Source organism: Anoplolepis gracilipes, chromosome 14, assembly GCF_047496725.1.
Source record: "Anoplolepis gracilipes chromosome 14, ASM4749672v1, whole genome shotgun sequence".
NCBI classification, from domain to species: domain Eukaryota; kingdom Metazoa; phylum Arthropoda; class Insecta; order Hymenoptera; family Formicidae; genus Anoplolepis; species Anoplolepis gracilipes.
In genome coordinates this window covers 2,431,872-2,458,393 of record NC_132983.1, presented here as the reverse complement: position 1 = coordinate 2,458,393, position 26,522 = coordinate 2,431,872, and the positions used below count along the sequence as shown (strand labels likewise).

The following is a 26,522-nucleotide window of genomic DNA, read 5'->3' as shown; positions in this document are numbered from 1 at the left end:
AATATATACACTCAGCAACGCAATATTTCATTTTAATATAAAAATAACTTATATGTTGAACACTGTACTATATATATTTTTCTAACATGGCAAAAAAGGTAAATATGGCGAAAAAGTTGATTGATGTAATCTAAATACAATCTAAAGTATATATTCTTAAACCTAATAATAAACTAGTAATAACAAAATATATATCAATACTATCTAATAAAAATTAAAAAAAATAAATTCTTAAGTAATAAAAATACTATAATTAATCACACTACTTTAATATGTGGAAAATATTGTAACAGAAACAGTCATAATACTACTACTAATATTATTAATATGGCAAACATTCTATATTATTTGATCTATAATAATATAGTGAAAAATATAAATTTTAAATTTCTGTACAGCTACTAAAAAATTTACAAGTTATTTATGAATTATGTGCTCTATATATCATTCTTTACCATAATTACAAAACTTAAGATACTAAAGCTTTAAAAAAAAAAATATAGCAAGCATTGCAAAAAAAGATGAAGGCAGTACAATTAGTGTTAATACAGTCAATATTAATGTTATAAATTGCGTGCTATAATATACAATTCAATTATGCAATATATAAATCTCTAATGAAATATAAGTGTGCATATATAAGAAAATATATAAATTTTAAAGTGAATTTAAATATATTTTTTGATTCAATGAATGTTGCAAACTTAATTAATGCAACAAAAGAGTATACGTTTCCAACGACATTGTTTATGGTGAATATTTCTTTGTAAATCTATACTATGTGAACTAATATCTGAGATAGTTTCACTTAATAGAGAGCCATGGACCGATACAATCTCATTATCTTGAAACCATTCTGGACTAGTATTATATATCAATGTATGAGATTCTTTGTTAACTATTCTGTTGATTTTAGGACTTGTAGAGTCATTTTGATTAGATGTAGATGCGGTGTAGGTGCAAACTTTTGATTTGTTCTGAACAGAATCCTCATACACATTAATTTCAGAATCAGCAGTTATAACTGTATTACTTATTCTTATAGCTTTATTACTAGAATGCACTTCAGTTTCTAAATTTGGTAAATTCAATTCATTCTTGATAGACATTTTTCCTGATATGGTCGTTTGTAACGGAGACAATGTTAATCGTGCGTGGCTTAAAGTAAAATCGCTTTTGTTGTAATCGAAATTGGACGTTAACGGAGTTTGAGCTTCATGATTATTTTTCTGAATCTCTACTTCCACATGTGACAATATTTGTTTTTCCAAAAATATTCTAAACGTACGTTTACTTAGCTCAGCGTTTCTCAAATTGGTTCTACACCTTCTTTTGTGCAAAGTGACAGAGTCGTCGATATCTGTCATCGGTATGGATGATTGTGGTCTATAAAAAAAATTAGTGGTATCATGATGTTTATGCGACGAACGATCCAAGGAAGCTTGATTATTGATAAAATCAAATGTCATGCTTGTGTCCTTACTATTAAAGTTAGATGAATTCTGCTCAGTTGGGATATATTGTTTATTAGAAATGTTAGTTGGATCAATGAAGTTTTCTGATAAAATTTCCGCTGCCGATTGTCACTTGCATCCGAAGAAAGACTGATCGCTTTGTCTACGGTGTTGGTATGTTAACGGTTCGACTAGTCGGCTATCCTTACTCTTGTAATATTCATTAAAATCTAATCGTACACTAAGTAACTGTAGTGACACATCTTCAGCGGAGGCTAACATTAGTAAAAATTTCTGTACACGATCCTGTCAAAGAAACATTTCTTTTATAGAATTAATTCTTGAAAAAACAGATATATAAAAAAAAGCATTGTTGCAAATATAATCAAGTCATTACTTCGACAAAGCAGCCACATATGTGGACAGAAAAACCATGTTTATGGTAACAAAATGAAAATATTTAATTTCATTATTACCTGATATGTTTTCGAAAGTACTTTGAGTTGTATTGAAAGTGTGGTTAGATATTTCGAAAATGCAGTCTCTCTTTTTACAGTTTCTTGATCTTTTTTATTTGTACGACCCCATTTTTTCGTTTGTTCAGACGTCTGTATGAAATTATCGCTGTTTAATCTCGCCTCATATTCCTGAGTAGCACGTGCAAGGAAAGTTTCCTCGAGATTCTGAAGGTCTAATATTGGGCTATAGACTGAACGTAAATGATTCATCAGTTCCTGTAACATTAAGAGTATAAGTAAGAGTGTGAATTGGCGTGTAAGTTGAAAACGCGCGATTTTGTATATATTTACCTGCGATTTCTCATCTAATAATGTACCATGTCTTACAGACTCGACAAAGTGATTGTGAGCCACAATTATATCATCAAGGGATGTTGCCTGAAGAAGTTGCTTCGCAAATGCATCCCAAGAACATTCGATTACCTGTAATTAATACAACTTTTTTACTTGATGCTCACAATATAATAATTTTTAATGTAATAATAATTTTTACAAATTATTCAAATTTAATAGTATAGAGTTTAATCATTAATATATAATACAAAAGATTAATGATACCTCAAATAGAAAATAATATTGCATCTGATGAACCAAATGGACCATGCTGCTAGTAATCAGATGGATATGATTCTGGATTGGTAGCACTTCTGGCATTTTTCTAAACATCTTGGCCGATGTTATCTGTTGCTTCCAAATAGCAGACAAGATCGTTTCCATTCTTTTTGCTCTCCATAATGCAAAAAATACCATTTGATATGTTTGCCTGCATGGCTCTAAAATCTGAATAGAAAAATTTTGTATATAAGATTATTTAAGTTATATTTAACAAATTTTACAATTGTATATTACGACTTAATGCTTTTTACCGTTCCTATAGGTCCATCAACATTATAGTCTAGAATAAAAACATCCCAGCCTTTCTCTTTTTCCGCAGGCGCTAATAATCTGACATCTAAACGTTTTTGTACATCTAAATCATCTAACTTTGCACTAGTTGCTCTTATTGCAGTTTCAAGAATAGATGATAGGTTGTGAGGATATAAAGAACTTGCCAGTTTAGCCAATTCAGGCCTGAAACATACAATTAAAAAGATTTTTCAGATTTGAAATGTAATGAAACAAAAAAATATTGTATTAAAGCAATTGTATTAAAGAAATATTCTTACTCAAGCAAGTGCATAAGATGTTGAATGAAGTGGCCTTGGCCAAGTAAAAGATATCCTTTGATTCCCTGTAAATGATCCATTAGGTGATACTGTTTTGTCAATATTTCGACAACTCTTGTTGATGTTTCTTTATAAGCAGCATTCATCATAGTTTGTAAGCGACCATCTGGATCCATATCAAAAAAAACTTCAACTGAAAAATAAACAGCATAGTGTTAAATATTTTCCTAAATTTGACGAAATTTATGAAACAATCTCTATCTGATATTAAATAATTTATATATAATTTTATTATATAAACAAATTGAGGGAAAATATTAAACTATCTTATTGTAAAAAATAATATTAATACATTGTCACGCTTACTAACCATTATATTCTTCATCACAATTTCTGAACATATCTGCATGTCTATCCTGCCAAGGTGAGAAATCTTTACAAACTTCACGTAAGAAATTAATGCTCTTTCCTGTTCCTAGAATTTTCTTTGCTTGGGCTTTACTAATAAAGGATGGCACCATTGAATTTCTCACTTGATACTTCTCATGCCACATTCTGTCACCACTAACATCAGCACATGCTTGAATGAAAAACTCTTTATATGGATCGTCTAATTCTCCATCGGCAATCCATCTCATTAGCATGTTATAGAGAGGATTGCAAACACTTTCCAAGATTCTCTTGACTAAATTCTTCACAATAGCGTCTCCGTGATAGCTGAATTCGTAAACAGTAGATGCCAATGCACCACCTTTTTGGCCTTGACAAGCTCTTACTATACTCGCTAACCATTTTAAAGTTTCCAGAGGATCACACGTCCAGAGATGTAAATGAGATAATGTAACTCCATACATAACCATTTGATTTTGCGACCTATATATGTAATATACATATGTATTTATTTAATTAATGTGATTCTCTCATATATCTTGATTATAAACTATGTACACTATGTTAAATTCATTCCTACCTATTCATTTCTTCCTGCATTATAGCTATGAATCTATAATATTCTGACAATTCCTTGTGCAGAGCAGCAACAAAACTGTCAGCTACTCTACCCGCACCAGCTACAGACATTCTCTCCAATCCCTTTCGCACTACATTATGTAAGTATCCTAATTCACTCAGTCGTAAAACAGCTTGCTTTTGTGATCTATTAATCTTTGCTACAGGATCTATCTGAAAGCCATAGCTCGAATCCAACTTTAGAATTTTTCCTTCAACACCTTGGAAAGAATATATCAAGTCCTGAACCAATACATCCTCTGAAATATATTCTTCATTGAATATTTTACTCGGATTTATTAGCAATCCTCTTGAACTTGTTTCAGTAGTATTCACTGACACAATTTGTTGCGCTTGGGAACATGTTTGTGATGATTGTCCTAAATATAAAAACAATTAGAGAATGGTCTTGATAAATTCCATATTATTGTTCTTACCGCTAGTAGATGCAATTGGACTTAAACCCAATTTCATTTCTGGAAATGAAAAAATTCTGTCCTTTATTGTTTCTGCTGACTGACTCATGTTTAGCAGAAATAATAGAATACTTGCACGATTCTTCAGTGGCTAAAGAAAAAGTAATATTTATATAGAAACATATATTCAATTGTTAGATACCCAATATTTATATATTTATATTGTTATTTTAATTTTATTAATTGAATATAAAACAAAAGGTTCAAAGAGAAGGAGAAATATATGAACTGCAAGATTAATATTACCCCATCTTTTAAATCATTATGTAGTTTATCAAACTGTACTGCATCTCGTGGTGATAATTTACTCTTTATGTTTGTTGCTACAGTCATTTCATCCTCTCTCAGTGTTCCTGTAGATGATAATAACCCGAGAGAAAAACGCATAAATCTTCTGGTCAACTCTGAAAGATATAAAAAAATATAAACAATAATATGCATACAGTATATTATTGTTATATATAACAAAATATATATTTGTAAATTATTGATGTTACAAACTATGTAATACAAACAAACCTTAGGCAAACTCAAGGTACCCAAACAAATTATTATGAAAATTAATAGGCAAGAGCCCAAATAAAATAAAATCCTTATAGAAAAGAATTAATTTTAAAGCAACAAATAAGAAAATAATCGAATTCTCAAAAGATTCATATCAAGAGACTTTTAAACCTTTAAAGTTTATTTACATATTAAAATAATCAGAATTTTATAAGATTTGATGGGAAGATACTCTCTATCAAATGTAGTTGTACAATGACAGAAACATAAGCAAGGTTTGTTTTTTTTTTTTTTTTTTTTTTTTTGTTTTTTAAGTGCTTCTAATCGTAAACAAGATTTGTTGCAAAAATATGACAAGACATAAAAAATAAGATCGTAAATGCTTAACAGAAATACTTGAAGCGAATGGCAATTAATTCGAGTAAAATGACGTATCAGAAATCAAAAGCTTTTCTAAATATAAATTATATTGACAGTAGCCCGAGAAGACTAACCTGGCTTTTGTTCGCCGAAAAAGGACTTAATCATATTCTGCACCAGATCGGCAATAGTTTCAGCTTCCGCGGGATTCATGTTTGCGTATTTTGCCTCACGAGTTTGCTTTATGTCAATTACATCTAAATAACGATATTTATTCTTCGCGACGCTGCTCAACACCGTCTTCGGTTTACGCTAAAAGCGGCAAATATACATTTATTTCCTCAGGAAGAGAGAGAGAGAGAAGAGAATCCGAGAGGGGGTACATGGTACATATCGAAATTTTTTTTTTTCTTATACTTCTCACGCCATCTGCATCCATTTCGACGCTTCAAAGCTTTGCAGTCGCGTCTTTGATTCGTCGGTACGAACGTCATTTCCGGTATCTCTTCCAAAGTGCCGCCACGTTATTCATCATTCGTGTATCGCATTTCGTGTACGAAATATTTAATTGTATCATCGGGAGAAATCGTGCGTACAGGTAAGAATATTATATATTTTAATTGAAAAAAATACGCAAATGAAAGAGAAAATAAGTGAACAGTTATATGTCATATATATTCGCATAAATCTTAATATTTCCTCATGCACCTACGTTTTCCCTCCAGCTCCAATTTTTTTTCTCATATATTCGATCTTTACCCCTTGTGTTTTTTTATCTCTCACAGATGTTTGATGCTATTTATTACGTAAAATATCGCTGCACAATATAAAGTATATTAAATCGCATTTTCTGCTGTCTAATATATATATATACGTGTACGTATTTTTATTTAAATTGTCCCAATAAACAAGAAGGAGAATATAAATGCATTTGGCAAGCACATTGATTAGCTTGATTGACAAATTTTTCAATTAAATACATATTTTTGTATATTTTAAAGTGTATTATATTTGAGTTTGTTGCGTTTTAATTACAGAGTAAATATAGTTTTTATTCTCCATAGTAAATCGAGTAAATCAAACTTTATTGTTCGAAATGCAAGAAGAAAACAGAAATGATAGTTTTAAATATCGAAGGAGCTAATATATTAATCCATGCGCATGTTATCAAAAAATATAAAAGATTCAAATAATAATGTATCATCAAAGGAATTTAAACATTTGCAGTCAGTGACTTGTCACTTGGCAGAAGCTATAATATTACGTACTTTCGATTACTCGTGTCTTACGATTGCAACAGGTTAAATACAGAATACGAAGTTTTCAAGATCTGAAAAAATTGAAAGAAAGATAAACGATTGTAACACTTGCTAAAAGCTTGAAGGTTTTAATCCAAGTGCTTTTGTAAACGGAAAATGCATCATTATAATATATAAATGTGTTTCAAAAATTTTTTAATTAATTAATTTAATTATATTTTTAAATATGTATATCAATTATTTAATTTATTTAATTTATTTAATTATATTTTTAAATATGTATATCAAGAGTATATTTTTTAAAATTTTAAATAATATAAATAATAGACACTAACATTGCTGTAAGATTCGAGAGATAAAGTTATCAAAAAACTGCTAGTAAACTTTAAAGGGATTTTACTGCATATTATGATTATCAGTAGGTCTTTCTTTTCGCTGATTGATAACAGAGGCCAATTCGTATGGTATACTGCATTTCCCATATTGTTACTCTGTGTCAAATAATAACGAAAACAAAATTATTATTTCGAGACAATACACATTAATTTATTAATAGCTTTGTATGTTTTGAAAATATTTCTACACATATATGTACATATACATAGACATAGATACATATTTAAATTTATACAGTAGACAATACCTAGAAAAATTAGTTGTAAGTTAAAGATCGTTAATTAATCGTTGATTAATTACAGGTATAAAATTTGATAAACGAATTCTTACACTAAACGCAAATATTTCTATTAAATATAACGCACAATTTTTATATCAATATTTTTGCTCTACAATCAGGTGTGTGTCCGAGAGAAATACTTTATTCACACCCTCGATGCTCTATTGATTTTTATTACATGATTCATGTCTAATCGTTTAAAATAGGCTCGATATTACTCTATCGATTTTAGTTATATATGCATATATTATATATTCAAGTTGTATAATATGTAATAACAATTTAGCATTTATAACGTCCTTTATCATTACATGATATAGGATAATAGAAATCACTCTGAGAGCGAATGATAATCTTAATCGATTATGACAACATGAATTTTTTTGACAATATTTTGACACGTGGATTTGTAAGAATTATAATTGTTTTAAGATTTATTTTATTGAAAACAAAAAGTATGTGTACCTGTAAATGTGTGGAGTAAATTTTAAAATATTTATAAAACAGTCACTTACCTTAAGTATAACTTCGTTTCCAGACCAGCAATACATATAAATTTGTGAAAACATACACATAGTATAAACTATCAAAGTAACACTTTCGGATTCCATAGCATGTGCTGACAAATAAAATACAGTCGAACATAATACCAGTATACTGCTGAAGAATTGTAAAAAGAGCACCTCATTGAATATATAGTTTACCGTTTTGGCATATCTGTAATTAAAGAGATATTATATAATATTAGTCCAAAAATTAGTATAATAAATAATAACGGATAGTTATTTTATATACATAAGATTTCCTATAACTTATATAATTTTTCAAGAATATTATAGCATTTTTTTACTTTATGAAATAAGATTTGTATTATAAGTAACATTTGCATTATTCTAACAATAAATAAAATCTGATTTTCCTTAAAAGCAGAGTACTTCGACGTGGAACAGATTATATCAATTTAAAAACGATTTTTCTCAGTTTTAACAATCATCTTTTAGTTCCCAATGAATGCATTATACTACACATTTTGACTAGAAGGTCTCCCTCTAATTTTAATTATAAATAACTTTCTATTATAAACATTACTTATCATTATGTGAACAGTATAGTTATATAGATTAGTTATATAGATATAACTATGATAGATTTTAATATATTAAAAATATAATATAATAGACCATAACCATGTTAAATGTCTAATAAAAATAAGAACAAATTTTTATGCCACTAACTTGTAAATGATGAGATGATGACGTATATATTCCGATATTGTTAGTCTTTTTTTTGACGGAACATCAGACGAGTATTCCAGACATTTAGTTGTTTTGTCAGCTACTAATTTGCAAAGACGACTTTCGAAAATTTCAAACTGGGCACACGTTTGTAAAATTAATCCAAAAACTAGAGTTTCCATGCCGATATTTGTGACTGAGGCAAAAATTACAGCCATAATCTGCTGAATGGATATAATCCAAAAAGTCGGAGATGCTTTAATATCATACGGTAACCATGCTCTACAAGGCAATTGACCTTGCGTCATATTGAATACCGATCTTATTGTGACACTCGTACAAGAAGTCGCTACTGCAAGGGAATATCTTATCGACCATGACCTGCATACAAATCGAGATTATATTTCATATAAACTTTTATACGTTTAAATATTATTTTTTGTGAAGAATAAAAAGACAGCGCGCGATACAATTTTAAAATATATTTTATACTATTTTGTACTTTAATAAAATATATTTTATATAATATAAGTACTCTTTTGTTTATATAATATCTATTTTATTTTTTTAAAAGAGACATTTCTAATAAAATAATTTCTCCTTTTTTTATAAATTAATAATTGTAATTTTTATAGTTACCTCCTGAAGCATGGCAATTAATGGTTATCACAACAAAAAAACAGAAGTCGAGGAATCGTAGAAAACAATAAGAATGATAGTTGTTGGTGTTGATTGTGGAATCATGAATACCAGAGTAGTATGTACTACTATTAAACTTATGTACTACCAATATATTAAAAAATTAGGAAAAGTGTATTTTTGTAAATGATTTTGTAAAAAAGAAAAAGAAAAAGATTTAATTGTAAGTTATTTTATTATTACGGGAGAATTAAATTATTGCACATGTCTTTTAAGTGACAAATCATTAATATAATATTAACTAAAATTGAAAACGAATCAGATAATAATTACATTAAGATAACAGTTACATTTACCTGATGAACTTGTCGAATTTCGCTTGTATCATCACTTCATCCTGGTCTCGTGGTTTACACGGTTTTTTCAACAACATTTCTATTAATTTGACAATTGCACCTCGACGTATTACAACGACAGTCGCTTTACAACAAACAGAAACCATGCTCACGAAGAATAAAGAATTGGCAACGAAATCATTCACATTATCAATAACAAAAATGATGTCCATGAATTGGGTTATCGTTAAAAAGTATTGCAAGAATAATGCAATAAAAGTAAATATATTATACAACAGTTTAGCGCAATTCGATGACCATCCAATAGGCTGCCATATACCACCAATAGTAAATATTAAAAAATTTAGAGAAAGTATTTGCATCTTTATAATATACTATAAATAATTTTTATATCATATAAAAGGGAGATTTAACTATAACTTATTAGACTTTAATGCAACGTATGGCATGTGTAAATGCAAATAACATGATTCAAGTATGAATCTTAATCGCGCACCTTTTCGTTTTGCACAGAGAGTAGAGACATAAACGTAACTTATTATTTCGCTCTCGGCAAGATAATTAAACTTCAACTATGTATAGTCGAGGACGTCTTGTGAGAGACTACGTACGATTTTACCCGCTTGCCTCGGCTTTTAGACTCTAATACCGCCAATTACTGATAATTAGCTGCATAAAGTCGACATAAAGTCGATCACGATGTATTTCCCGCTTATATGAATACTACACAGTCGCTTTATTTGCGATAATCGAAGGTTTCCGTTCTTTGCAATCAAACATATTGTCACATTCTCATCGCATGAAATATTTGTAGATTTTCATGTCGTCGCAGTAAGCGAATGGGAAACTATACTTCTGCACTGACTTGACTTAATTACGTAAAAGTACAAGACCATAAGAGGGATAACATGTACATATATACATTTAAATGTTTCCCTGTGTAAATGTCTCTACATTTAATTGCTAGGTATAATGAGGGTGCGGGAGATTATGTATCAACTCTAGTATATCAACGCAGAATATCGTAGACGGTTCTGGAAAAGTGATAATTTTCTTTTTTAAATAATGCTCAAATCAAAATTATTATTATTATTTATATATAAGATAAAACTATTGCTATTGTTTTATGTATTTATGTCATATTACATTCTATGTGTGTGTATGTATATGCGCGTGTGTTACACATGTCATAAATGTAGACTTTTGCATCGTGCAATCCTGCGTAATCTTTTATACACAATGTCACTGTTTTATATCTTTGTTTCTTGACTGTTTCTATGTTCAAAATAAATATCGGTATTTTGCTGTATAAGATAAAAGAGAGAGTTAAGATTAAAATAAATAGATAGGCGGAAACTTTGATATCGTTACAGTTTATTAATTAATAAAAAAAGGTATAATATTATTGTGATATTTAAATGCATCATCGATTACATATATCTCACTTTTGCAATACATTAAATGCAAAATGTGATGTTTTCAAGATCTGAAAGAATAATTACAGGTTAGAAAGATTAATAAAACAGATTATATACATTTTTTAAAAATTTTGATCGTATTTCAATACGTTACTCATCAAATATTCTTGCTGATGTTACATACATTTTTTTAATATACTAGGAATTATTTCATGGGTACTCTCTCTCGTTCCTTTTATTTTCTCATAAAAGAAAAATTTCAAATACTCAATTAACTAAATATTCTTGATAAATGCAATAAAAAGCTTTAACAAATATATTTTCATAAAACAGATAAAATGAACGATAACGAATTTTTAAACATTTAGCAATAAGAATATTTTTAAAAAAGGGAATGTTCAATGCATCAAATGCAAACAATTGCACTTTAATAATTTATCTCTTAATATTTTAATAATATTTATTTTTTCATTAACATTTTAATAAGTCCCCGCATTGATAAGAAAATTTCTTGTATGAAATAACGTTTTTCGTATGTATTATATGACACGAGACGTGATCGCGCGTTACATAAGGGAAGCTCCCCTTTTTTTTTGACCCGTCCATCAGTTCCGCGCAGGCCTGAGGAAAAGTAGGTCACTGGGACAATGGGGAAACCATTTACTCCACCTTTCATATGTTACCGAGGTTAGTATCTGCCATCTGCCAGTTTGCCATTGCAGTGCGTGGTGCGCAGTATGTGAGCTGCGTAGTTTTCCGCGTCTTTTTACCCGTTTCGATGAATTGCGCGTATAAGGATGTCGAGAGAATATGAAGCAATTATTTTGTTATATCTCAAGTAGCAAGGTGGCGTCAAATGACGTCATTAAAACGTTATTTCACTTTACTTTGTTACTTAGGATATATATGCAAAAATAACAATATTTCTACTATTTTACCGAAAGATTGGATAGATAAAGATATAAAGAAATTACTAGTAAACTTAATAAGAACTTTGATGCATAATTATAATGTGTATAGACTTATAATTGTAGCAATTTCTTTTTGAAGAAATTTTTATTTCTATGTATGTTGAGTTTTTGCTTTAATATTTCTTGCATATAGCTTTTAGGAGTAATGTATATTTCAATGTAGGAATAATATGTACCTACTTTGAAGAATAAAGAAAGAAATATTGAATCTTTAATAAACATTTACAATAAGTTACTAATTATTATATCTCATCAGTAATTTTTCTAATAATTTAAGAAATAATTCTATATATTGTAAAAATTCACAAAATATTCTAAATTATTGGTTGAATTAAGATAACTTTAAATACTTTTATATGCCTTTCATAAATATGACGCTTAAGAAAATATTTATACTACATTCAAATCAAATGTTTTACGAATATTATATTTGCAAAAAAACATTTAAATTCTAGATAATTTGTTTGAAAAATGACAATTATAATAGCTTTAAAAAAATATACCGAAATTTCACATTCTGTGGTGAGTAATTTATTTATAAGTTATCGCATACATGCTATATTGCGAAAGAGTAAATAAAATCTTAAGATTGTTGCAAAAGATTAAATGCAGAGTAAGACGTTTTTAGAAGCTGTAAAAGAATAACATTTTAATTAATTTTAAGAGAAATTCTCTTTACATTACAAAATATCAAAAAAAGCTTTAAATTTTAATACCAACATTGCCATAAGACTCCAGAGACAACGTCACCAAAAAGCTACTGGTAAACTTGATAGGTCGCGTGCTACGCTTCATAATCATCAATAAATCCTTCCGTTCGCTAATCGGCATTAATACCCAGTCCATTTGGTACACAGCTTCACTCAATCCAGTACTCTGAAAAAATAAAAACACGGATAATGAAACAGTCATCAGTGAAATGATTTTTACAAAGAGCATGTAAAATACAATTTTGCATAACAATGCTATTCTCTGTCCGCCTCTTTATCCTCGCAACTACCTTAAGTATAACTTCGTTTCCAGCCCAACAATAAACAAATATTTGGACAAACATGCAAAGTGCGTAGACAATTAAGGTAGCAATGTCTGTAATTGTCATATGAGAAGATAAGTGATACAGACTTGAGCACAACACCAATATGCTGGCGAAAAATTGGACAAAGATCACTTGGCTGAATATATTGTTGATAATTTTGGCGAGTCTATAAATTTTAATATTTATAAATAAAATAATATAAATATTTTTATATTATGCAGAAAATTATACAATTAATAGGTACAAAATTAAAAAGTTATAACTAATATTATACAAACATTATTTAACATATTTAACACAGAAAGATACGTACGTAAAATAATTTTATCATCTGCTTGACGAACCTGATTATACACAGGTGATGTAAAATATGCTCTGACAATCTGCCCGTTTCATTTGACGTATTATTCAACGAAAAGAGAATTTCCTCATTCTCTGGGTTGGGTTTCACCATTTTCTGAAGACGATGTTTCAAAATCTCAATTTGTGCGCATATTTGTAAGCAAAATCCCAATACCGTGGTCTCCGTTGCAACATTTACAATTGTACCAAAAGTTATAGCTACGAGCTCTTGAATAGATGTAAACCAGAGTAAAAAAGGCGAGGTGTAATCATACGGTACCCACATCCTATAGGGTAACTGACCCTCTAAAATATTGAGCACCCCTCCTATTACGGTACCAGTGGCAGAAAATGATGCCAAAGATGTGTAACTTATGGTATAAGATCTGCATGTATTTTGAGAAAACATATAATTATTAGCGCATAATAATAATGTACGAGAGCAATGTGTGTTTTGTATGTGTATGTGTATTTCGAAATTACATAGATTACCGATATTACTTATAAAGAAAAATATCATCTTTGATTTTTATTACACACAGCACTTTAGATAACTATTAGTAATACATGCACGAGAAAAACAATTTGATTTACAATAATTTGATAATATATTAATATATCTTCTTCGAACAATTTTTAAAAAGTTAACTCAGAATTTTTCATATATTTGTTAAATTAAATCTCCTTTGTTTGCATATTATTTATTTTGTCTTATTTAAGTGATTACAGTATTCTATCTATCAATTTATGTGATAATAAAATTCTGATGTCATTGATAAATGCATCAACATTTAAATATACTGACCTGATCAAACGATCGAATTTCATCTGGATATCACTCTCTTCTTCATTGTAAGCTTTGCAAGGTTTTTTCCGCAGTATTTCGATCAAATTGACAATTTCACCGCGACGTGTTATAATAGCAACTGCTTTGAATAATACACTGATAGCCGAAAGTAGCAGTAAGGAATTCGTGGTAAAATCATCCACGTTATCGATAACAAGGATAATATCCAGCAAAAAAGTCAGATTTAGAAGTAGCAACAGATACATCGTGAAAAAAGTGAACACACCATACAGTATTTTGGAACATTTTGAAGACCATTCGATTGGTCGCCACATACCACTGATGGTGTATAAAAAAAAATTAAGAGTGAGTATCTGCATTTTTGTCTACAATTACTGCAATTTTAAAAGTGACAAATATTCTTTATTTGCTGAAAAACAATTTTACGATATTTAACTATTAAGATACATGATCACAAAATAGTTGATTGTATTATCAAATATTTTATACCATTTTTTTTAAAGTAGTCTCACAAACTTACGTTTTGCATATATTTTTGTGTAATAAAATTTTAAACATCAATTTTAACATCACAATTGCAAGCACCTTGTGATAAATATTTATAATTTAAAAAATCGAATTACGTGATTAATATTTATAGTAAGAAAAATCGAATTTCGTAACTTCGACTTGTGTACCTATCTGTAGAAATATACAATAATGCACACGCGACCAAAGTTTGCAAGGCACTACTGTCTTTGTATCAAGTTTTGCTGCTATAAATGCAGCATATAATTAATGATTAATTAATAACTGATACGGTGATATGTGTCGATACTTTACCGCTGGTAAAATATCAAAGATGTAACTATGAGATGTGTAATGTGTCTGATATTGATTTGAGGGTCTATATATTTCCGTATAAATTCTTAACAATCTCTTTAAAAAGTCTCATTGACTTACGTGTTAAATATATTTTTATGCAGTAAAATTTTAACATCACAATTGCAAGCACCCTATGATTAATATTTATAATAAAAAAAACCGAATTACGTAAGTTCAATTTGTACATATTATCTGTAAAACTGACTAATACATAATACGCTCGTAAGACACTACAGTAAAATGTCTTTATATCAAGATATGTTGTCTGTACGCGACTTAAAATTAATGATGCATTAATAACTGATATGGTGGCATCTGTCGATATTTTCCGTCACAAGACTGGTAAGAGATCTATAATTATGGGGTGCATAGTCGTATTTTTATGCATTTGAGAAAATTATATTTCCGGTAAATTCCAACATATTGTCGTTTTCCCAGGAAACAAAATATACATACTTGCATTTACGCGTCTATTACATGATTCTAACGACATTCACGAAGTCTCAATTGGATCAATGAATTCAATACATACTTGTTTCCTAAAAGTATCTATATTTTTGCTATATAAATATTTGGAATGAATTCTGCTAGACACAATTTAATATATAAAAATTGATATAGCAAAATAAAACTTTTATGGAATTTAGTAACTATATTTTTAAATATTAAACAAAAATATTAAACGTAATATTATTTTGAAATATTTTATAAAAAATAGGGGAATGCGATGATGATATCAAGAATCATAATTTTTTTATAGAGAGAAGGGAACTATCAATCGGTTTTCAGTGACTTACTTACATTTCAAAAATTTATGTTATTCTACAGCCGTTAATTACAGCCTTAACAATAAGTCGCGACGTTTGTAATGATAGCTCTCGTGTTTAGTATAATTATATGTTTTCATAATATTGTAGATCGTGACAGAGAATATATTCACTTGCTTTGCATATTTATTTTCGTTAATTATGAAAAGTTTATCTGAAATAAGTGAACGGCATATTCGATGATGACTCTATAGGCCACCATGTACTGGTGATCATTAACTTTAGAGAAAGTTTTAGTATTTTTATAATTAAATACAAAAAGAAAGAGTAGCACTTTTCTAAATATCTACAATGATATTTTAATAACACTGCGAGATAACATCTTAAAAATATTAATTAATTGCAAAAGTAAATGTGCAAAAATTTGGTTTTTTAGAACATTTGTTCTTACTATCGAAATTGTATATCTAGCATTAAATTTTCTTCTATTTAATTTAAATAATTTCATTTAACTTGAACACAAATCACGTACAATATTATTCTGAATCAAAAATCGAATATTACTTCGATATAATGCAATAACAGATATTTCTAAGTACAAATATATGAAAAAAAGCAAGTATTAATGTTTATACATGTTTTTCCGGAATATTATTGCTTACATTTTTACACACAACTGGCAAACAGAATAGAATTTTTCGTAATCTGTTATCAATAATAAAACTTTTTTCACTATTTCCAGAATAAATAGATTTCAAGTATAATCTAGCACGACTTAAGGCAGACTGTATATAATTCTACATGCTTGAAATTCTTAACCCTTTTTGCTAACAATATGATTATTAGCAATTCAATGGTTATTTTCTGCTTATGTGAATACCACTATAATTTTGAAAATCATCTTTCTTGCAACAATCGAGGGATGCCGTTCTTTACATTAAGACATATTGTCATATTCCCATTGAATAAAATATTCATACATATGAATATTCATATCGTCGGCAGTAACTGAATGTAGAAAGTAGTATTTTCCATGAAACTTTACTTTATCGCACGAGAATACAAATGTAGGGAAAAAAGTAAATTATTATTTATTTAAATGATATCCAAATTAACTGTTTGTACATTTACTTGACAAAAAAAATTGGAAGACTGGATATTAATTTTAAAAAGATATTACAGATGAAACAGATATTTTACTTTATTCAACTAATGCAAAAGTAAATGTATTATTATTACTTACGTCAAACCAAATTGTTACTTTCTATTACATGTGTAACATATGTACATTCAGTGTCTGCATTTTTGTACTAATATATAATCTATATTCTGTAAAGTTTTTATTTATTTTTTGAATATGTTTAATCTGTTACGATACACACAAAATCATAACTATAAATCATGACGACGCTAATATTTTTACAATTCGAACAGGGATTTAGGTTAAGATATATACAGGGAAAATTTTTTTACAGATTTACAGTCTACTAATTTTTCAAAAACTACAATAATATTTTCATGTTTGTACATATGTACTCTCGATTATTTATGTCTCACTTTTGTAATACATTAAATGCCGAGTATGATATTTTCAAGATCTAGAAGAAAAATTAGAAATGATATTAGTTTCGACAACTATGCACTTGTCAAAAATTCCGACCACATTTTCATAGATTTAAATGTTATCAAATATTCTTAGTGATATTTCAGATATTTTTATGTCATTGTTTTGTTATATACAAACAATAATACTTACACCAGTATAAGATTGGAGAGATAAAGTTATCAAGAAGCTACTAGTAAATTTTATAGGAAGAGTACAACGCATCATGATCATTAACACTTCCTTTTTTTCGCTAACTGATAATAAGGGCCAGTTCATACGATATATCGCATCGCCTACACTCACACTCTGCCATAAAAATACAATAGAAGTAAAATAATTATAATAATATTAAGTTACTTTCTTTACAGCTACATATAAACATTTATATCTCGTATAAATTTTTATAAATGTTTATATGTTGTATACTTTATAATGTATATCTAGGAATGTGGAAAATTTTCAATTTTGTAATAGATTGAAGATTATTTTGCAAGCTCAAGAAAAATAAAATTATAAAGATGTCTGTGATTTTGAATACATTCATTTACAAAATAAATTAGTTAACAAAGTTAGACATGTGTACTTTATAAACTAACTAATGTAATTCAAAATCACAGTACATTTATAATAATTTTATTTTTTTCCAGCTTGCGAAATATCTTGAGCTCTCAATCAAATATATACGTGAATTCTAAATTTACCTTAAGTATAACTTCGTTTCCGGACCAGCAATAAACAAAGATTTGTGCGAACATACAGATAGTGTAAATAATCAAAGTAGCACTTTCGGATTCCGTAATATGTGCAGACAGATAATATACACTTGTACATAATACCAATATGCTACCAAAGAATTGGACAAAGAGTACTTGATTAAATACAACGTTTACTTTTTTGGCATATCTGTAATACACAATATTATAAATATTAAGGTGATATGTGTTGGTGAACAATGTTGTCATTACATATATTTTAAAAATTTCAAACTTCAAAAAATATAAGATTACACTCTATCATATTTTATTGTATTTCTTGAGACAGAATAGGCATGATTATAAATAAGAATTATTTTTTTATTTCCTTTACAAATTTAACAAAATAATTTGACAAATTATTTATAACTTTTATAACTTATCTCATTATTAAAAACCAACAGAGAAATTGTAGATATAATAGTTAACAGATTAGTACATAAATTTCAAAATATAAATAATAGGATCTAACAATGCGTAAAAGAATTGATTCTCATATGATTAACTAACTTGTAAATACTGAGGTGATGATGTATGTATTCCGAAATTATTGTCTTTCCTTTATTTGATGAAGCAGGTTTTAGATATTTTGCTATTTTGTTAGATATTAATTTGTGAAGACGATTCTCGAAAATTTCAAACTGGGCGCACGTTTGCAAAAACAGTCCAAAGACTAAGGTTTCTGTGCCAACATTTACGATAGTGACAAAAATCACAGTTACGATTTGTTGAATGGATGTAATCATGAACATCGGAGATGTATCGGTATCGTACGGTACCCATACCCTATAAGGTAAATAACCCTGCGTGACGTTTAGTACTGATCTTACTGTGACGCCTGTTACGGAACCCGTTGCCAAAAGCGAATACTTAATTGAACAAGACCTACGATTAAAGAATTGAAATTATATTATTTATGCTTTCAAACTTTTATATAGAAATAAAAATTTATTTATGCTTTTAACATACAATATATATGTATATAATATGTGTACAATCGACATGAAAATATTGAATTTTTTTTCTTTAGAGGAACTTAATATCAAATTTAAAATAATATGTAATTTTATAGCAGAATATTTACTGTTGCATTTAATAAAAATAGTGGAAATTATTTTTATTATATATTTTCGTAGCATTTACATAATTATAATTAAAGCATTTTTATAATGATACATACTCACCTGATAAACTTATCAAATTTTCGTTGTATTGCCATTTCGTCTTCATTTCGAGGTTTGCATGGTGGCGTCAACAATGTTTCTACCAGCTTAATAATTGCTTTTCGACGTACTACAACGATAGTTGCTTTACATGTGACAGCAACAATAGTTAGGAACATTAAAGTATTAGTGGCAAAATCATCGATATTGTCAACAACAAGAAGAATATCCATGAATTGTGTTAGCATCAAATAATAAAACAAGAGTAGTATAGTAAAGGTAAACACGCCATACACCAATTTAGCAATGTTCGATGACCACTCGATAGGTCGCCATACACCGCCGACGGTGTACATTAAAAAATTTAAAGAAAATAGTTGCATATTTATAAGTAAAAATAGCTTATCGGGAGAAATAGCTTATTGCACAAAAATATAGCACTTTTATACATATATAATGTTTAGAATAATTACTTATAACCTGATATGCGCTCTTCTTATTTCTTTAAATATATTTATTAATTTTCCCAAGTCGCAAAAACTATATATAGGATATAATTTTTTATATGATGTATGACGACAAAATTTTACGAACGACACTCACATTTCACTTTAAGCACTAAATCTAAAAAAATTTATTTATCTAACACACAGATAACATTACTATTGATTCAGAATCGGTTCCTCTTTAACCATGATGTAAATATATGTAAATAACTTAAAAATAGATATATTTACATCGCACACTTTATCGAAATATTACTTCTCATACTTTAGCAGCGTAAAAAATGATAGATGCTAAACGCATATGAGTCGTTTGAAATCGTCACAATTAAACTTCAACTCAATAAGACGCACATATGTATATTGCAAGAGACCATACATGAATTTACTTTCTTTAATATCATAATCTTATGTTATATTAACTACTTGTCAGTAGGAACTTAATATAAAGTCTATCAAAGTGTATTACGCTGGACATTATTTTCTATTTAAATATAAATATTGTAATGACTGTAATGACGACTGCTTTCCTTACATCGATCAAGCGGCGCATCTCTATCCTTGTCCGAGCATATTATTACATATTGTAGACTTATGTTTCTCCTAAGAGAAATATAAACGATAATATTTCCTTCGTTTTATCGTCTAAAGAAAAATAAGAAAATGTAACAAGTATAGTAAAATTAGATTTTCTTCAAGTTGTAGAACCAGCTACATGTACCTATAAAATATGATAAGTGCAGACACTATTAGTTCTAACGTACATCGTAAATACGGCTTATAACAAAATAATAAGTATTATATTCTTAGTGAATTAATCAAATAAAACTTTTAAATTTTTGTATCACGTTCTTATAATGCACCAACATTTTAAATTATAGTGATATAACATTTCTAGGCGGACATGTAATATTTTTGTATAAACATTTTGCTTAGGCATTTTTTAACTAATTTTAAATGTTTTATATGTGTAGATTATTGTAATTACAATTTCTTTTTGATGACATTTTTATTTCTATGTAGTTTGAGTTTTTTTTAAATATCTTTACACATAGTTTTTTAAGAGTAATGTATATTTTGATTGGAGAATAAATAAAAGAAACATTGAATTTTAATAAACATTTACAACAAGTTAATAATTATTGTATCTCATCAACTATTTTTACTGATAATTTTAAAAATTATTCTATATATTGTAAAAATTCACAAATCAAATTACAAAATATTCTGAATTACTGAATTAAGATATTTTTCGAATTTAAATACTTTCATATGCCTTTCCTAAAAATGACGCATAAAAAAATATTTAAATTGCATTTAAATTAGACGTTTTGCGAATAATATTTTTGCAAAAATCATTTGATTTTAATTTAATTTACTTTGTTATAATTTAATTTTAATTGACTTTATACCTACCAATCTGTGAATTCTAAATAACGTGTCTATAAAATAACAACAGCTGTTATAACAATTCAAAAGAAAGATATATCGAAATTTCATATTACATGATAATTTATTTATACGTTATCACATACATGTTATATTGTGAAAGACTAATTAAAACTTTAAGATTGATTGTGCAACAGATTAAATACAGAGTAAGATGCTTTCAATAGCTGTAAAGAAATAAAATTTTAATTAATTTTAAGAGAAATTTTCTTTACAGTATAAATTAGAATATTAAAAAAAAAATTTCCCGATTCATCGACATCGCCCCGATATTTTTTCTCGTCTACATCTCTTTAGTGGAGTTAAGACGAGTTAGGTTATAAAATTCTTAAAAATGAGAATTTATTTCTTGGTAAAATACACCAAGTAAAATATGCGCCCTGTGCACGATTCAATTTTCGCGGGAAGAATTAATTTCTAAAGAAATTTACGCATTAACATCCGCGCGTGGCTCTCATTGCCAAGGCGATAGTTACGTGTTTATTAAAAAAAAGTTTAAAGTTAATATTAATACCAACATTGCAGTAAGATTCCAGAGATAACGTCACTAAAAAGCTACTGCTAAGCTTGATAGGTCGAGTGCTACGTTTCATGATCACCAATAAATCCTTTTGTTCGTTAATTGGCATCAATATCCAATCCATTTGATACACAGCTTCGCCTAATCCAGTACTCTAAAAAAATAAAAACACGATTAGAATAATAAAACAAACAATTTTTGCGAGAAGCTAGCAGAATATAATTTTGCATAACAATGCTATCTTTTGTCCGTTTCATTATACACCTTCATAACTACCTTAAGTATAACTTCGTTTCCAGCCCAACAGTAAACAAAAATCTGGACAAACATACAAATTAAGAGCACAATCAGGGTAGAGATGTCTATAATTGTCATATGAGAAGAGAAATAGTACAACAGTGTACACAATATTATTATGCTGGCAAAAAATTGGACAAAAATCACTTGGCTGAATACGTTGTTGATAATTTTGGCAAGTCTATAAATATTTTCATGTTATGTTACTAATTATACAATGAATATTAAGGTATATATTTAAAATTATATATTTATGTAATACATACAATTATACATATTTAAAATATTTATATTATACAACTAACATTATATATATACCAAAGAGCATTTAACATATAAAGACACATAAATAAAATAACTTTTTTATTAAAAAAAAATAAAAAAGCTTAACGATTAACCTGATTATATAGAGATGATGTAAAATATGCTCCGACAATCTGCCTGTTTTATTTAAAGTATCATTTAACGAATTTCTGGAAGTTTTCTTTTCTCTAAGTTTCATCATATTGTGCAGACGGTGTTTCAAAATTTCAATTTGTGCGCATATTTGTAAGCAAAATCCCAATACCGTGGTCTCCGTTGCAATACTTATAATCGCACAATAAGATAAAATTATGAGTTCTTGAATTGATGTAAGCCATAATATAATGGGCGAGCTGTAATCGTATGGTACCCAAATTCTAAAGGGTAATTGACCCTTAAAAACATTGAAGATCCCTCCTATTATACCACCAACGGCAGAAAACGTTGCCAGATACATATAATTTATGGAATATGATCTGCATATCATTTCGCGAAAAAATATAATAATCAACATATAATGAAAATATATTAAAAGCATTGTGGGTATTTCGAAGTTACGTAAGATTAATATGATACTAGTAAATAGCTACTTACAATTAGTAAATATAAAGAAAAATATCATGATTATGATTCATTATTTTTGCAAACAGCACTTTAGATAAACTGTTAATTGTACAAATGCATGAGCATAACATTTAAATTTATAATAAAATTCGATAGTTCCACACTAATACATCTTTTTTAAATAATTAAATAAAAATTAATTTAGAATATTTCATGTATTTATTAAATTAAATCTTAGTTCAATTTATTTGTTTTGTCTTAATTAATTTAATTTAATTGAGTGACTTGTGTTATTTATAGTAACATGTGTTATATGAGAACAAAATTTATAATGTTATCGACAGTTGCATCAACAATTAAATATGCAGACCTGATCAAACGATCGAACTTCATCAGGATGTCGCTCTCCTCCTCAGTGCAAGCTTTGCAAGGTTTCTTCTGTAGTGTTTCGATCACATTAATAATTTCATTACGACGTGTTACAACAGTAGCTGCTTTGAAAAATATACCGATAACCGAAACAAATATATAGGAATTCGTAGTAAAATCGTCCATGTTATCGACAATAAAAATAATATCCAGTAATTGAGCTAGTATTTGAATTAGCAGCAGACACATTATTAAGTAAGTGAACATGTTATATAGTATCCTGGAACATTTCGAAGACCATTCGATTGGTCGCCACAAACCACTGATGGTGTATAAAAAAAAATTAAAAGAGAGAATCTGCATTTTTGTCTACAATTATTGCAGTTTTAAAACCGACAAATGTTCTCTACTTGCTGAAAAACAATTTTAACGATAGTTACCTATCAAGATACATGATCACATAATAATTGATTGTATTATCAAACTTTTTTAAACTGTTCTTTTGAAAAGTAGTCTCACAGACTTACGTTTTGCATATATATTTTTGCGTAGTAAAATTTTAAACATCTATTTTAACTTCTCAGTTGCAAGTACCTTGTGATTAATATTGAAAATAAAAAAATTGAATTGCATGTTTAATATTTATAGTAAGAAAAATCAAATTTCGTAACTTCGACTTGTGTACCTATCTGTAGAAATATACAATAATGCACACGCGATCAAAGTTTGCAAGGCACTACTATCTTCGTATTAAGTTTTGTTGCTACAAATTCAGTTTAAAATTAATAATTAATTAATAACTGATACGGTGATATGTGTCGATACTTTACCATAAAATATCGAAAATGTAATTATGAGGTGTGTAATCCTGTTTGATACATTTGAGAGCCGTTCGATTTCCGTATAAATTCTTAAAAATCTCTTTAAAAAGTCTCACTGACTTACGTGTTGAATATATTTTTATGCAGTATAATTTTAAACATCAATTTAAACATCACAATTGCAAGCACCGCATAATTGATATTTATAATAAAAAAAAAACCGAATTACGTAAGTTCAATTTGTACATATTATCTGTAAAAATGACTAATATATAATACGCTCGTGAGGCACTACAGTAAAGTGTCTTTATATCAAGTGTTGTTGTCTATACGCGATTTAAAATTAATGATGCATTAATAACTGATATGGTGGCATCTGTCGATATTTTCCGTCACAAGACTGGTAACAGATCTATAATTACGGGGTGCATAGTCGTATTGGATGCATTTGAAAAAATTATATTTCCGGTAAATTCCAACATATTGTCGTTTTCCCAGGAAACAAAATATACATGCTAGCATTTACGCGTCTATTACATGATTCTAACGACATTCACGAAGTCTCAATTGGATCAATGAATTCAATACATACTTGTTTCCTAAAAGAATCTATATTTTTGCTGCATGAATATTCGGAATAAATTCTGCTAGATACAATTTAATATATAAAAATTGAAGCGAAATAAAACTTTATGGAATTTGCTAACTATATTTTTAAATATTAAACGAAAATATCAAATGTAATATTAATTTTAATATTTTATAAAAAAATAGGGGAATGCGATGATAATATCAAGAATCATAATTCTTTTATAGAGAGAAGGGAACTATCAGTCGGTTTTCAGTGACTTAGTTCTATTTCAAGAATTAATGTTATTCTATAGCCGTTAATTACAGCCTTAACAATAAGTCGCGACGTTTGTAATAATAGCTCTCGTGTTTAGTATAATTATATGTTTTCATAATATTGTAAATCGTGACAGAGAATATATTCACTTGCTTTGCATATTTATTTTCGTTAATTATGAAAAGTTTATCTGAAATAAGTGAACGGCATATTCGATGATGACTCTATAGGCCACCATGTACTGGTGATCATTAACTTTAGGGAAAGTTTTAGTATTTTATAATTAAATACAAAAAAAAGAGTAGCACTTTTCTAAATATCTACAATGATATTTTAATAACTCTGCGAGATAACATCTTAAAAATATTAATTAATTGCAAAAGTAAATGTGCGAAAATTTGGTTTTTTAGAACATTTGTTCTTACTATCGAAATTGTATATCTAGCATTAAATTTTCTTCTATTTAATTTAAATAATTTCATTTAACTTGAACACAAATCACGTACAATATTATTCTGAATCAAAAATCGAATATTACTTCGTTATAATGCAATAACAGATATTTCTAAGTACAAATATATGAAAAAAAGCAAGTATTAATGTTTATACATGTTTTTCCGGAATATTATTGCTTACATTTTTACACACAACTGGCAAACAGAATAGAATTTTTCGTAATCTGTTATCAATAATAAAACTTTTTTTATTATTTTCAGAATAATTAGATTTCAAGTATAATCCAACACGATTTAAGGCAGACTGTATATAATTCTACTTGCTTACAATTTTTTACTTTTTTTGCCACCAATATGGTTATTAGCAATTCGATGGTGCAGATTATTTTTTGCTTATGTGAATACCACTATAATTTGGAAAATCATCTTTTTTGCAACAATCGAGGGATGCCGTTCTTTACAGTAAAACATATTGTCATATTTCCATTAAATATAATATTCATACATATGAATATTGATATCGTCGGCAGTAACTGAATGTATAAAGTAGTAATTTCTATGAAACGTTACTTTATCGCATGAGAGTGCAAATGTGTGAAAGAAGTACATCATTATTGATTTAAATGATATCTAAATTAACCATTTGTACATTTACTTGACAAACAAATTGGAAGATTAGATATTAATTTTAAAAAGATATTACAGATAAAACAGATATTTTACTTTTTTCAACTAATACAAAAGTAAATGTATTATTGTTACTTATGTCAAACCAAATTGTTACTTTTTATTAAATGTGTAACATATGTACATTCAGTGTGTGCATTTATGTACTAATGCATGTTCTATATTTTGTAAAGTTTTTATTTATTTTTTGAATGTGTTTAATCTGTTATAATACACATAATATCACTATTTAAATGTTATAATTGTTTGCTGTACGTGGCACGTAGTTTTTATTTTTGATAATAAATATCTGTAATCTATTATTGAAAAAAGACGGACAAATATAATAA

General features: G+C 28.0%; 6 protein-coding genes across 9 annotated transcripts; all 6 read right to left on the bottom strand.

Moving 5' to 3' along the window:
* Positions 1–331: 331 nt before the first annotated feature.
* On the bottom strand, positions 332–1,469 carry LOC140673289 (uncharacterized). Its single transcript, XM_072906170.1, has one exon. The coding sequence runs from the start codon at positions 1,467–1,469 to the stop codon at positions 705–707; it is 765 nt and encodes a 254-aa protein (XP_072762271.1). The 3' UTR covers positions 332–704.
* A 114-nt stretch (positions 1,470–1,583) lies between these two features.
* Positions 1,584–5,834, bottom strand: Grip91 (gamma-tubulin complex component 3). Of its 2 annotated transcripts, none has more exons than XM_072906168.1 (11): positions 5,621–5,834; positions 4,869–5,026; positions 4,584–4,713; positions 4,109–4,526; positions 3,509–4,011; positions 3,139–3,331; positions 2,839–3,043; positions 2,531–2,752; positions 2,264–2,395; positions 1,931–2,188; positions 1,584–1,760 (listed from the first exon to the last, which is right to left on the bottom strand). In XM_072906168.1, the coding sequence occupies exons 1-11, from the start codon at positions 5,697–5,699 to the stop codon at positions 1,584–1,586; spliced, it is 2,475 nt and encodes an 824-aa protein (XP_072762269.1). In that variant the 5' UTR covers positions 5,700–5,834. The 2 variants fall into 2 exon arrangements, with proteins under 2 accessions (XP_072762269.1, XP_072762270.1); XM_072906169.1 differs by lacking the exon at positions 5,621–5,834 and adding an exon at positions 5,142–5,295.
* Positions 5,835–6,771: 937 nt separating this feature from the next.
* On the bottom strand, positions 6,772–10,284 carry LOC140673465 (odorant receptor 10-like). Its single transcript, XM_072906447.1, has 6 exons — positions 10,148–10,284; positions 9,652–9,775; positions 8,657–9,037; positions 7,937–8,138; positions 7,081–7,236; positions 6,772–6,816 (listed from the first exon to the last, which is right to left on the bottom strand). Exons 2-6 carry the CDS (start codon positions 9,726–9,728, stop codon positions 6,772–6,774), a joined length of 861 nt encoding a protein of 286 aa, XP_072762548.1. The 5' UTR covers positions 9,729–9,775; positions 10,148–10,284.
* A 2,283-nt stretch (positions 10,285–12,567) lies between these two features.
* Positions 12,568–14,611, bottom strand: LOC140673277 (odorant receptor 46a-like). Of its 2 annotated transcripts, XM_072906143.1 has the most exons (5): positions 14,224–14,611; positions 13,421–13,804; positions 13,041–13,242; positions 12,761–12,916; positions 12,568–12,671 (listed from the first exon to the last, which is right to left on the bottom strand). In XM_072906143.1, the coding sequence occupies exons 1-5, from the start codon at positions 14,583–14,585 to the stop codon at positions 12,624–12,626; spliced, it is 1,152 nt and encodes a 383-aa protein (XP_072762244.1). In that variant the 5' UTR covers positions 14,586–14,611; the 3' UTR covers positions 12,568–12,623. The 2 variants fall into 2 exon arrangements, with proteins under 2 accessions (XP_072762244.1, XP_072762245.1); XM_072906144.1 differs by lacking the exon at positions 12,568–12,671 and having other exon boundaries at positions 12,816–12,916; positions 13,390–13,804.
* A 2,621-nt stretch (positions 14,612–17,232) lies between these two features.
* Positions 17,233–20,220, bottom strand: LOC140673278 (odorant receptor 10-like). Its single transcript, XM_072906145.1, has 5 exons — positions 19,400–20,220; positions 18,726–19,100; positions 18,165–18,366; positions 17,614–17,769; positions 17,233–17,455 (listed from the first exon to the last, which is right to left on the bottom strand). The coding sequence occupies exons 1-5, from the start codon at positions 19,759–19,761 to the stop codon at positions 17,411–17,413; spliced, it is 1,140 nt and encodes a 379-aa protein (XP_072762246.1). The 5' UTR covers positions 19,762–20,220; the 3' UTR covers positions 17,233–17,410.
* Positions 20,221–21,426: 1,206 nt separating this feature from the next.
* LOC140673276 (odorant receptor 43a-like) lies at positions 21,427–24,530 on the bottom strand. Of its 2 annotated transcripts, XM_072906142.1 has the most exons (7): positions 24,214–24,530; positions 23,911–24,146; positions 23,385–23,796; positions 22,546–22,926; positions 22,127–22,328; positions 21,849–22,004; positions 21,427–21,497 (listed from the first exon to the last, which is right to left on the bottom strand). In XM_072906142.1, exons 3-7 carry the CDS (start codon positions 23,744–23,746, stop codon positions 21,447–21,449), a joined length of 1,152 nt encoding a protein of 383 aa, XP_072762243.1. In that variant the 5' UTR covers positions 23,747–23,796; positions 23,911–24,146; positions 24,214–24,530; the 3' UTR covers positions 21,427–21,446. The 2 variants fall into 2 exon arrangements, with proteins under 2 accessions (XP_072762243.1, XP_072762242.1); XM_072906141.1 differs by lacking the exon at positions 21,427–21,497 and having other exon boundaries at positions 21,740–22,004.
* Between the last annotated feature and the right edge of the window lie 1,992 nt (positions 24,531–26,522).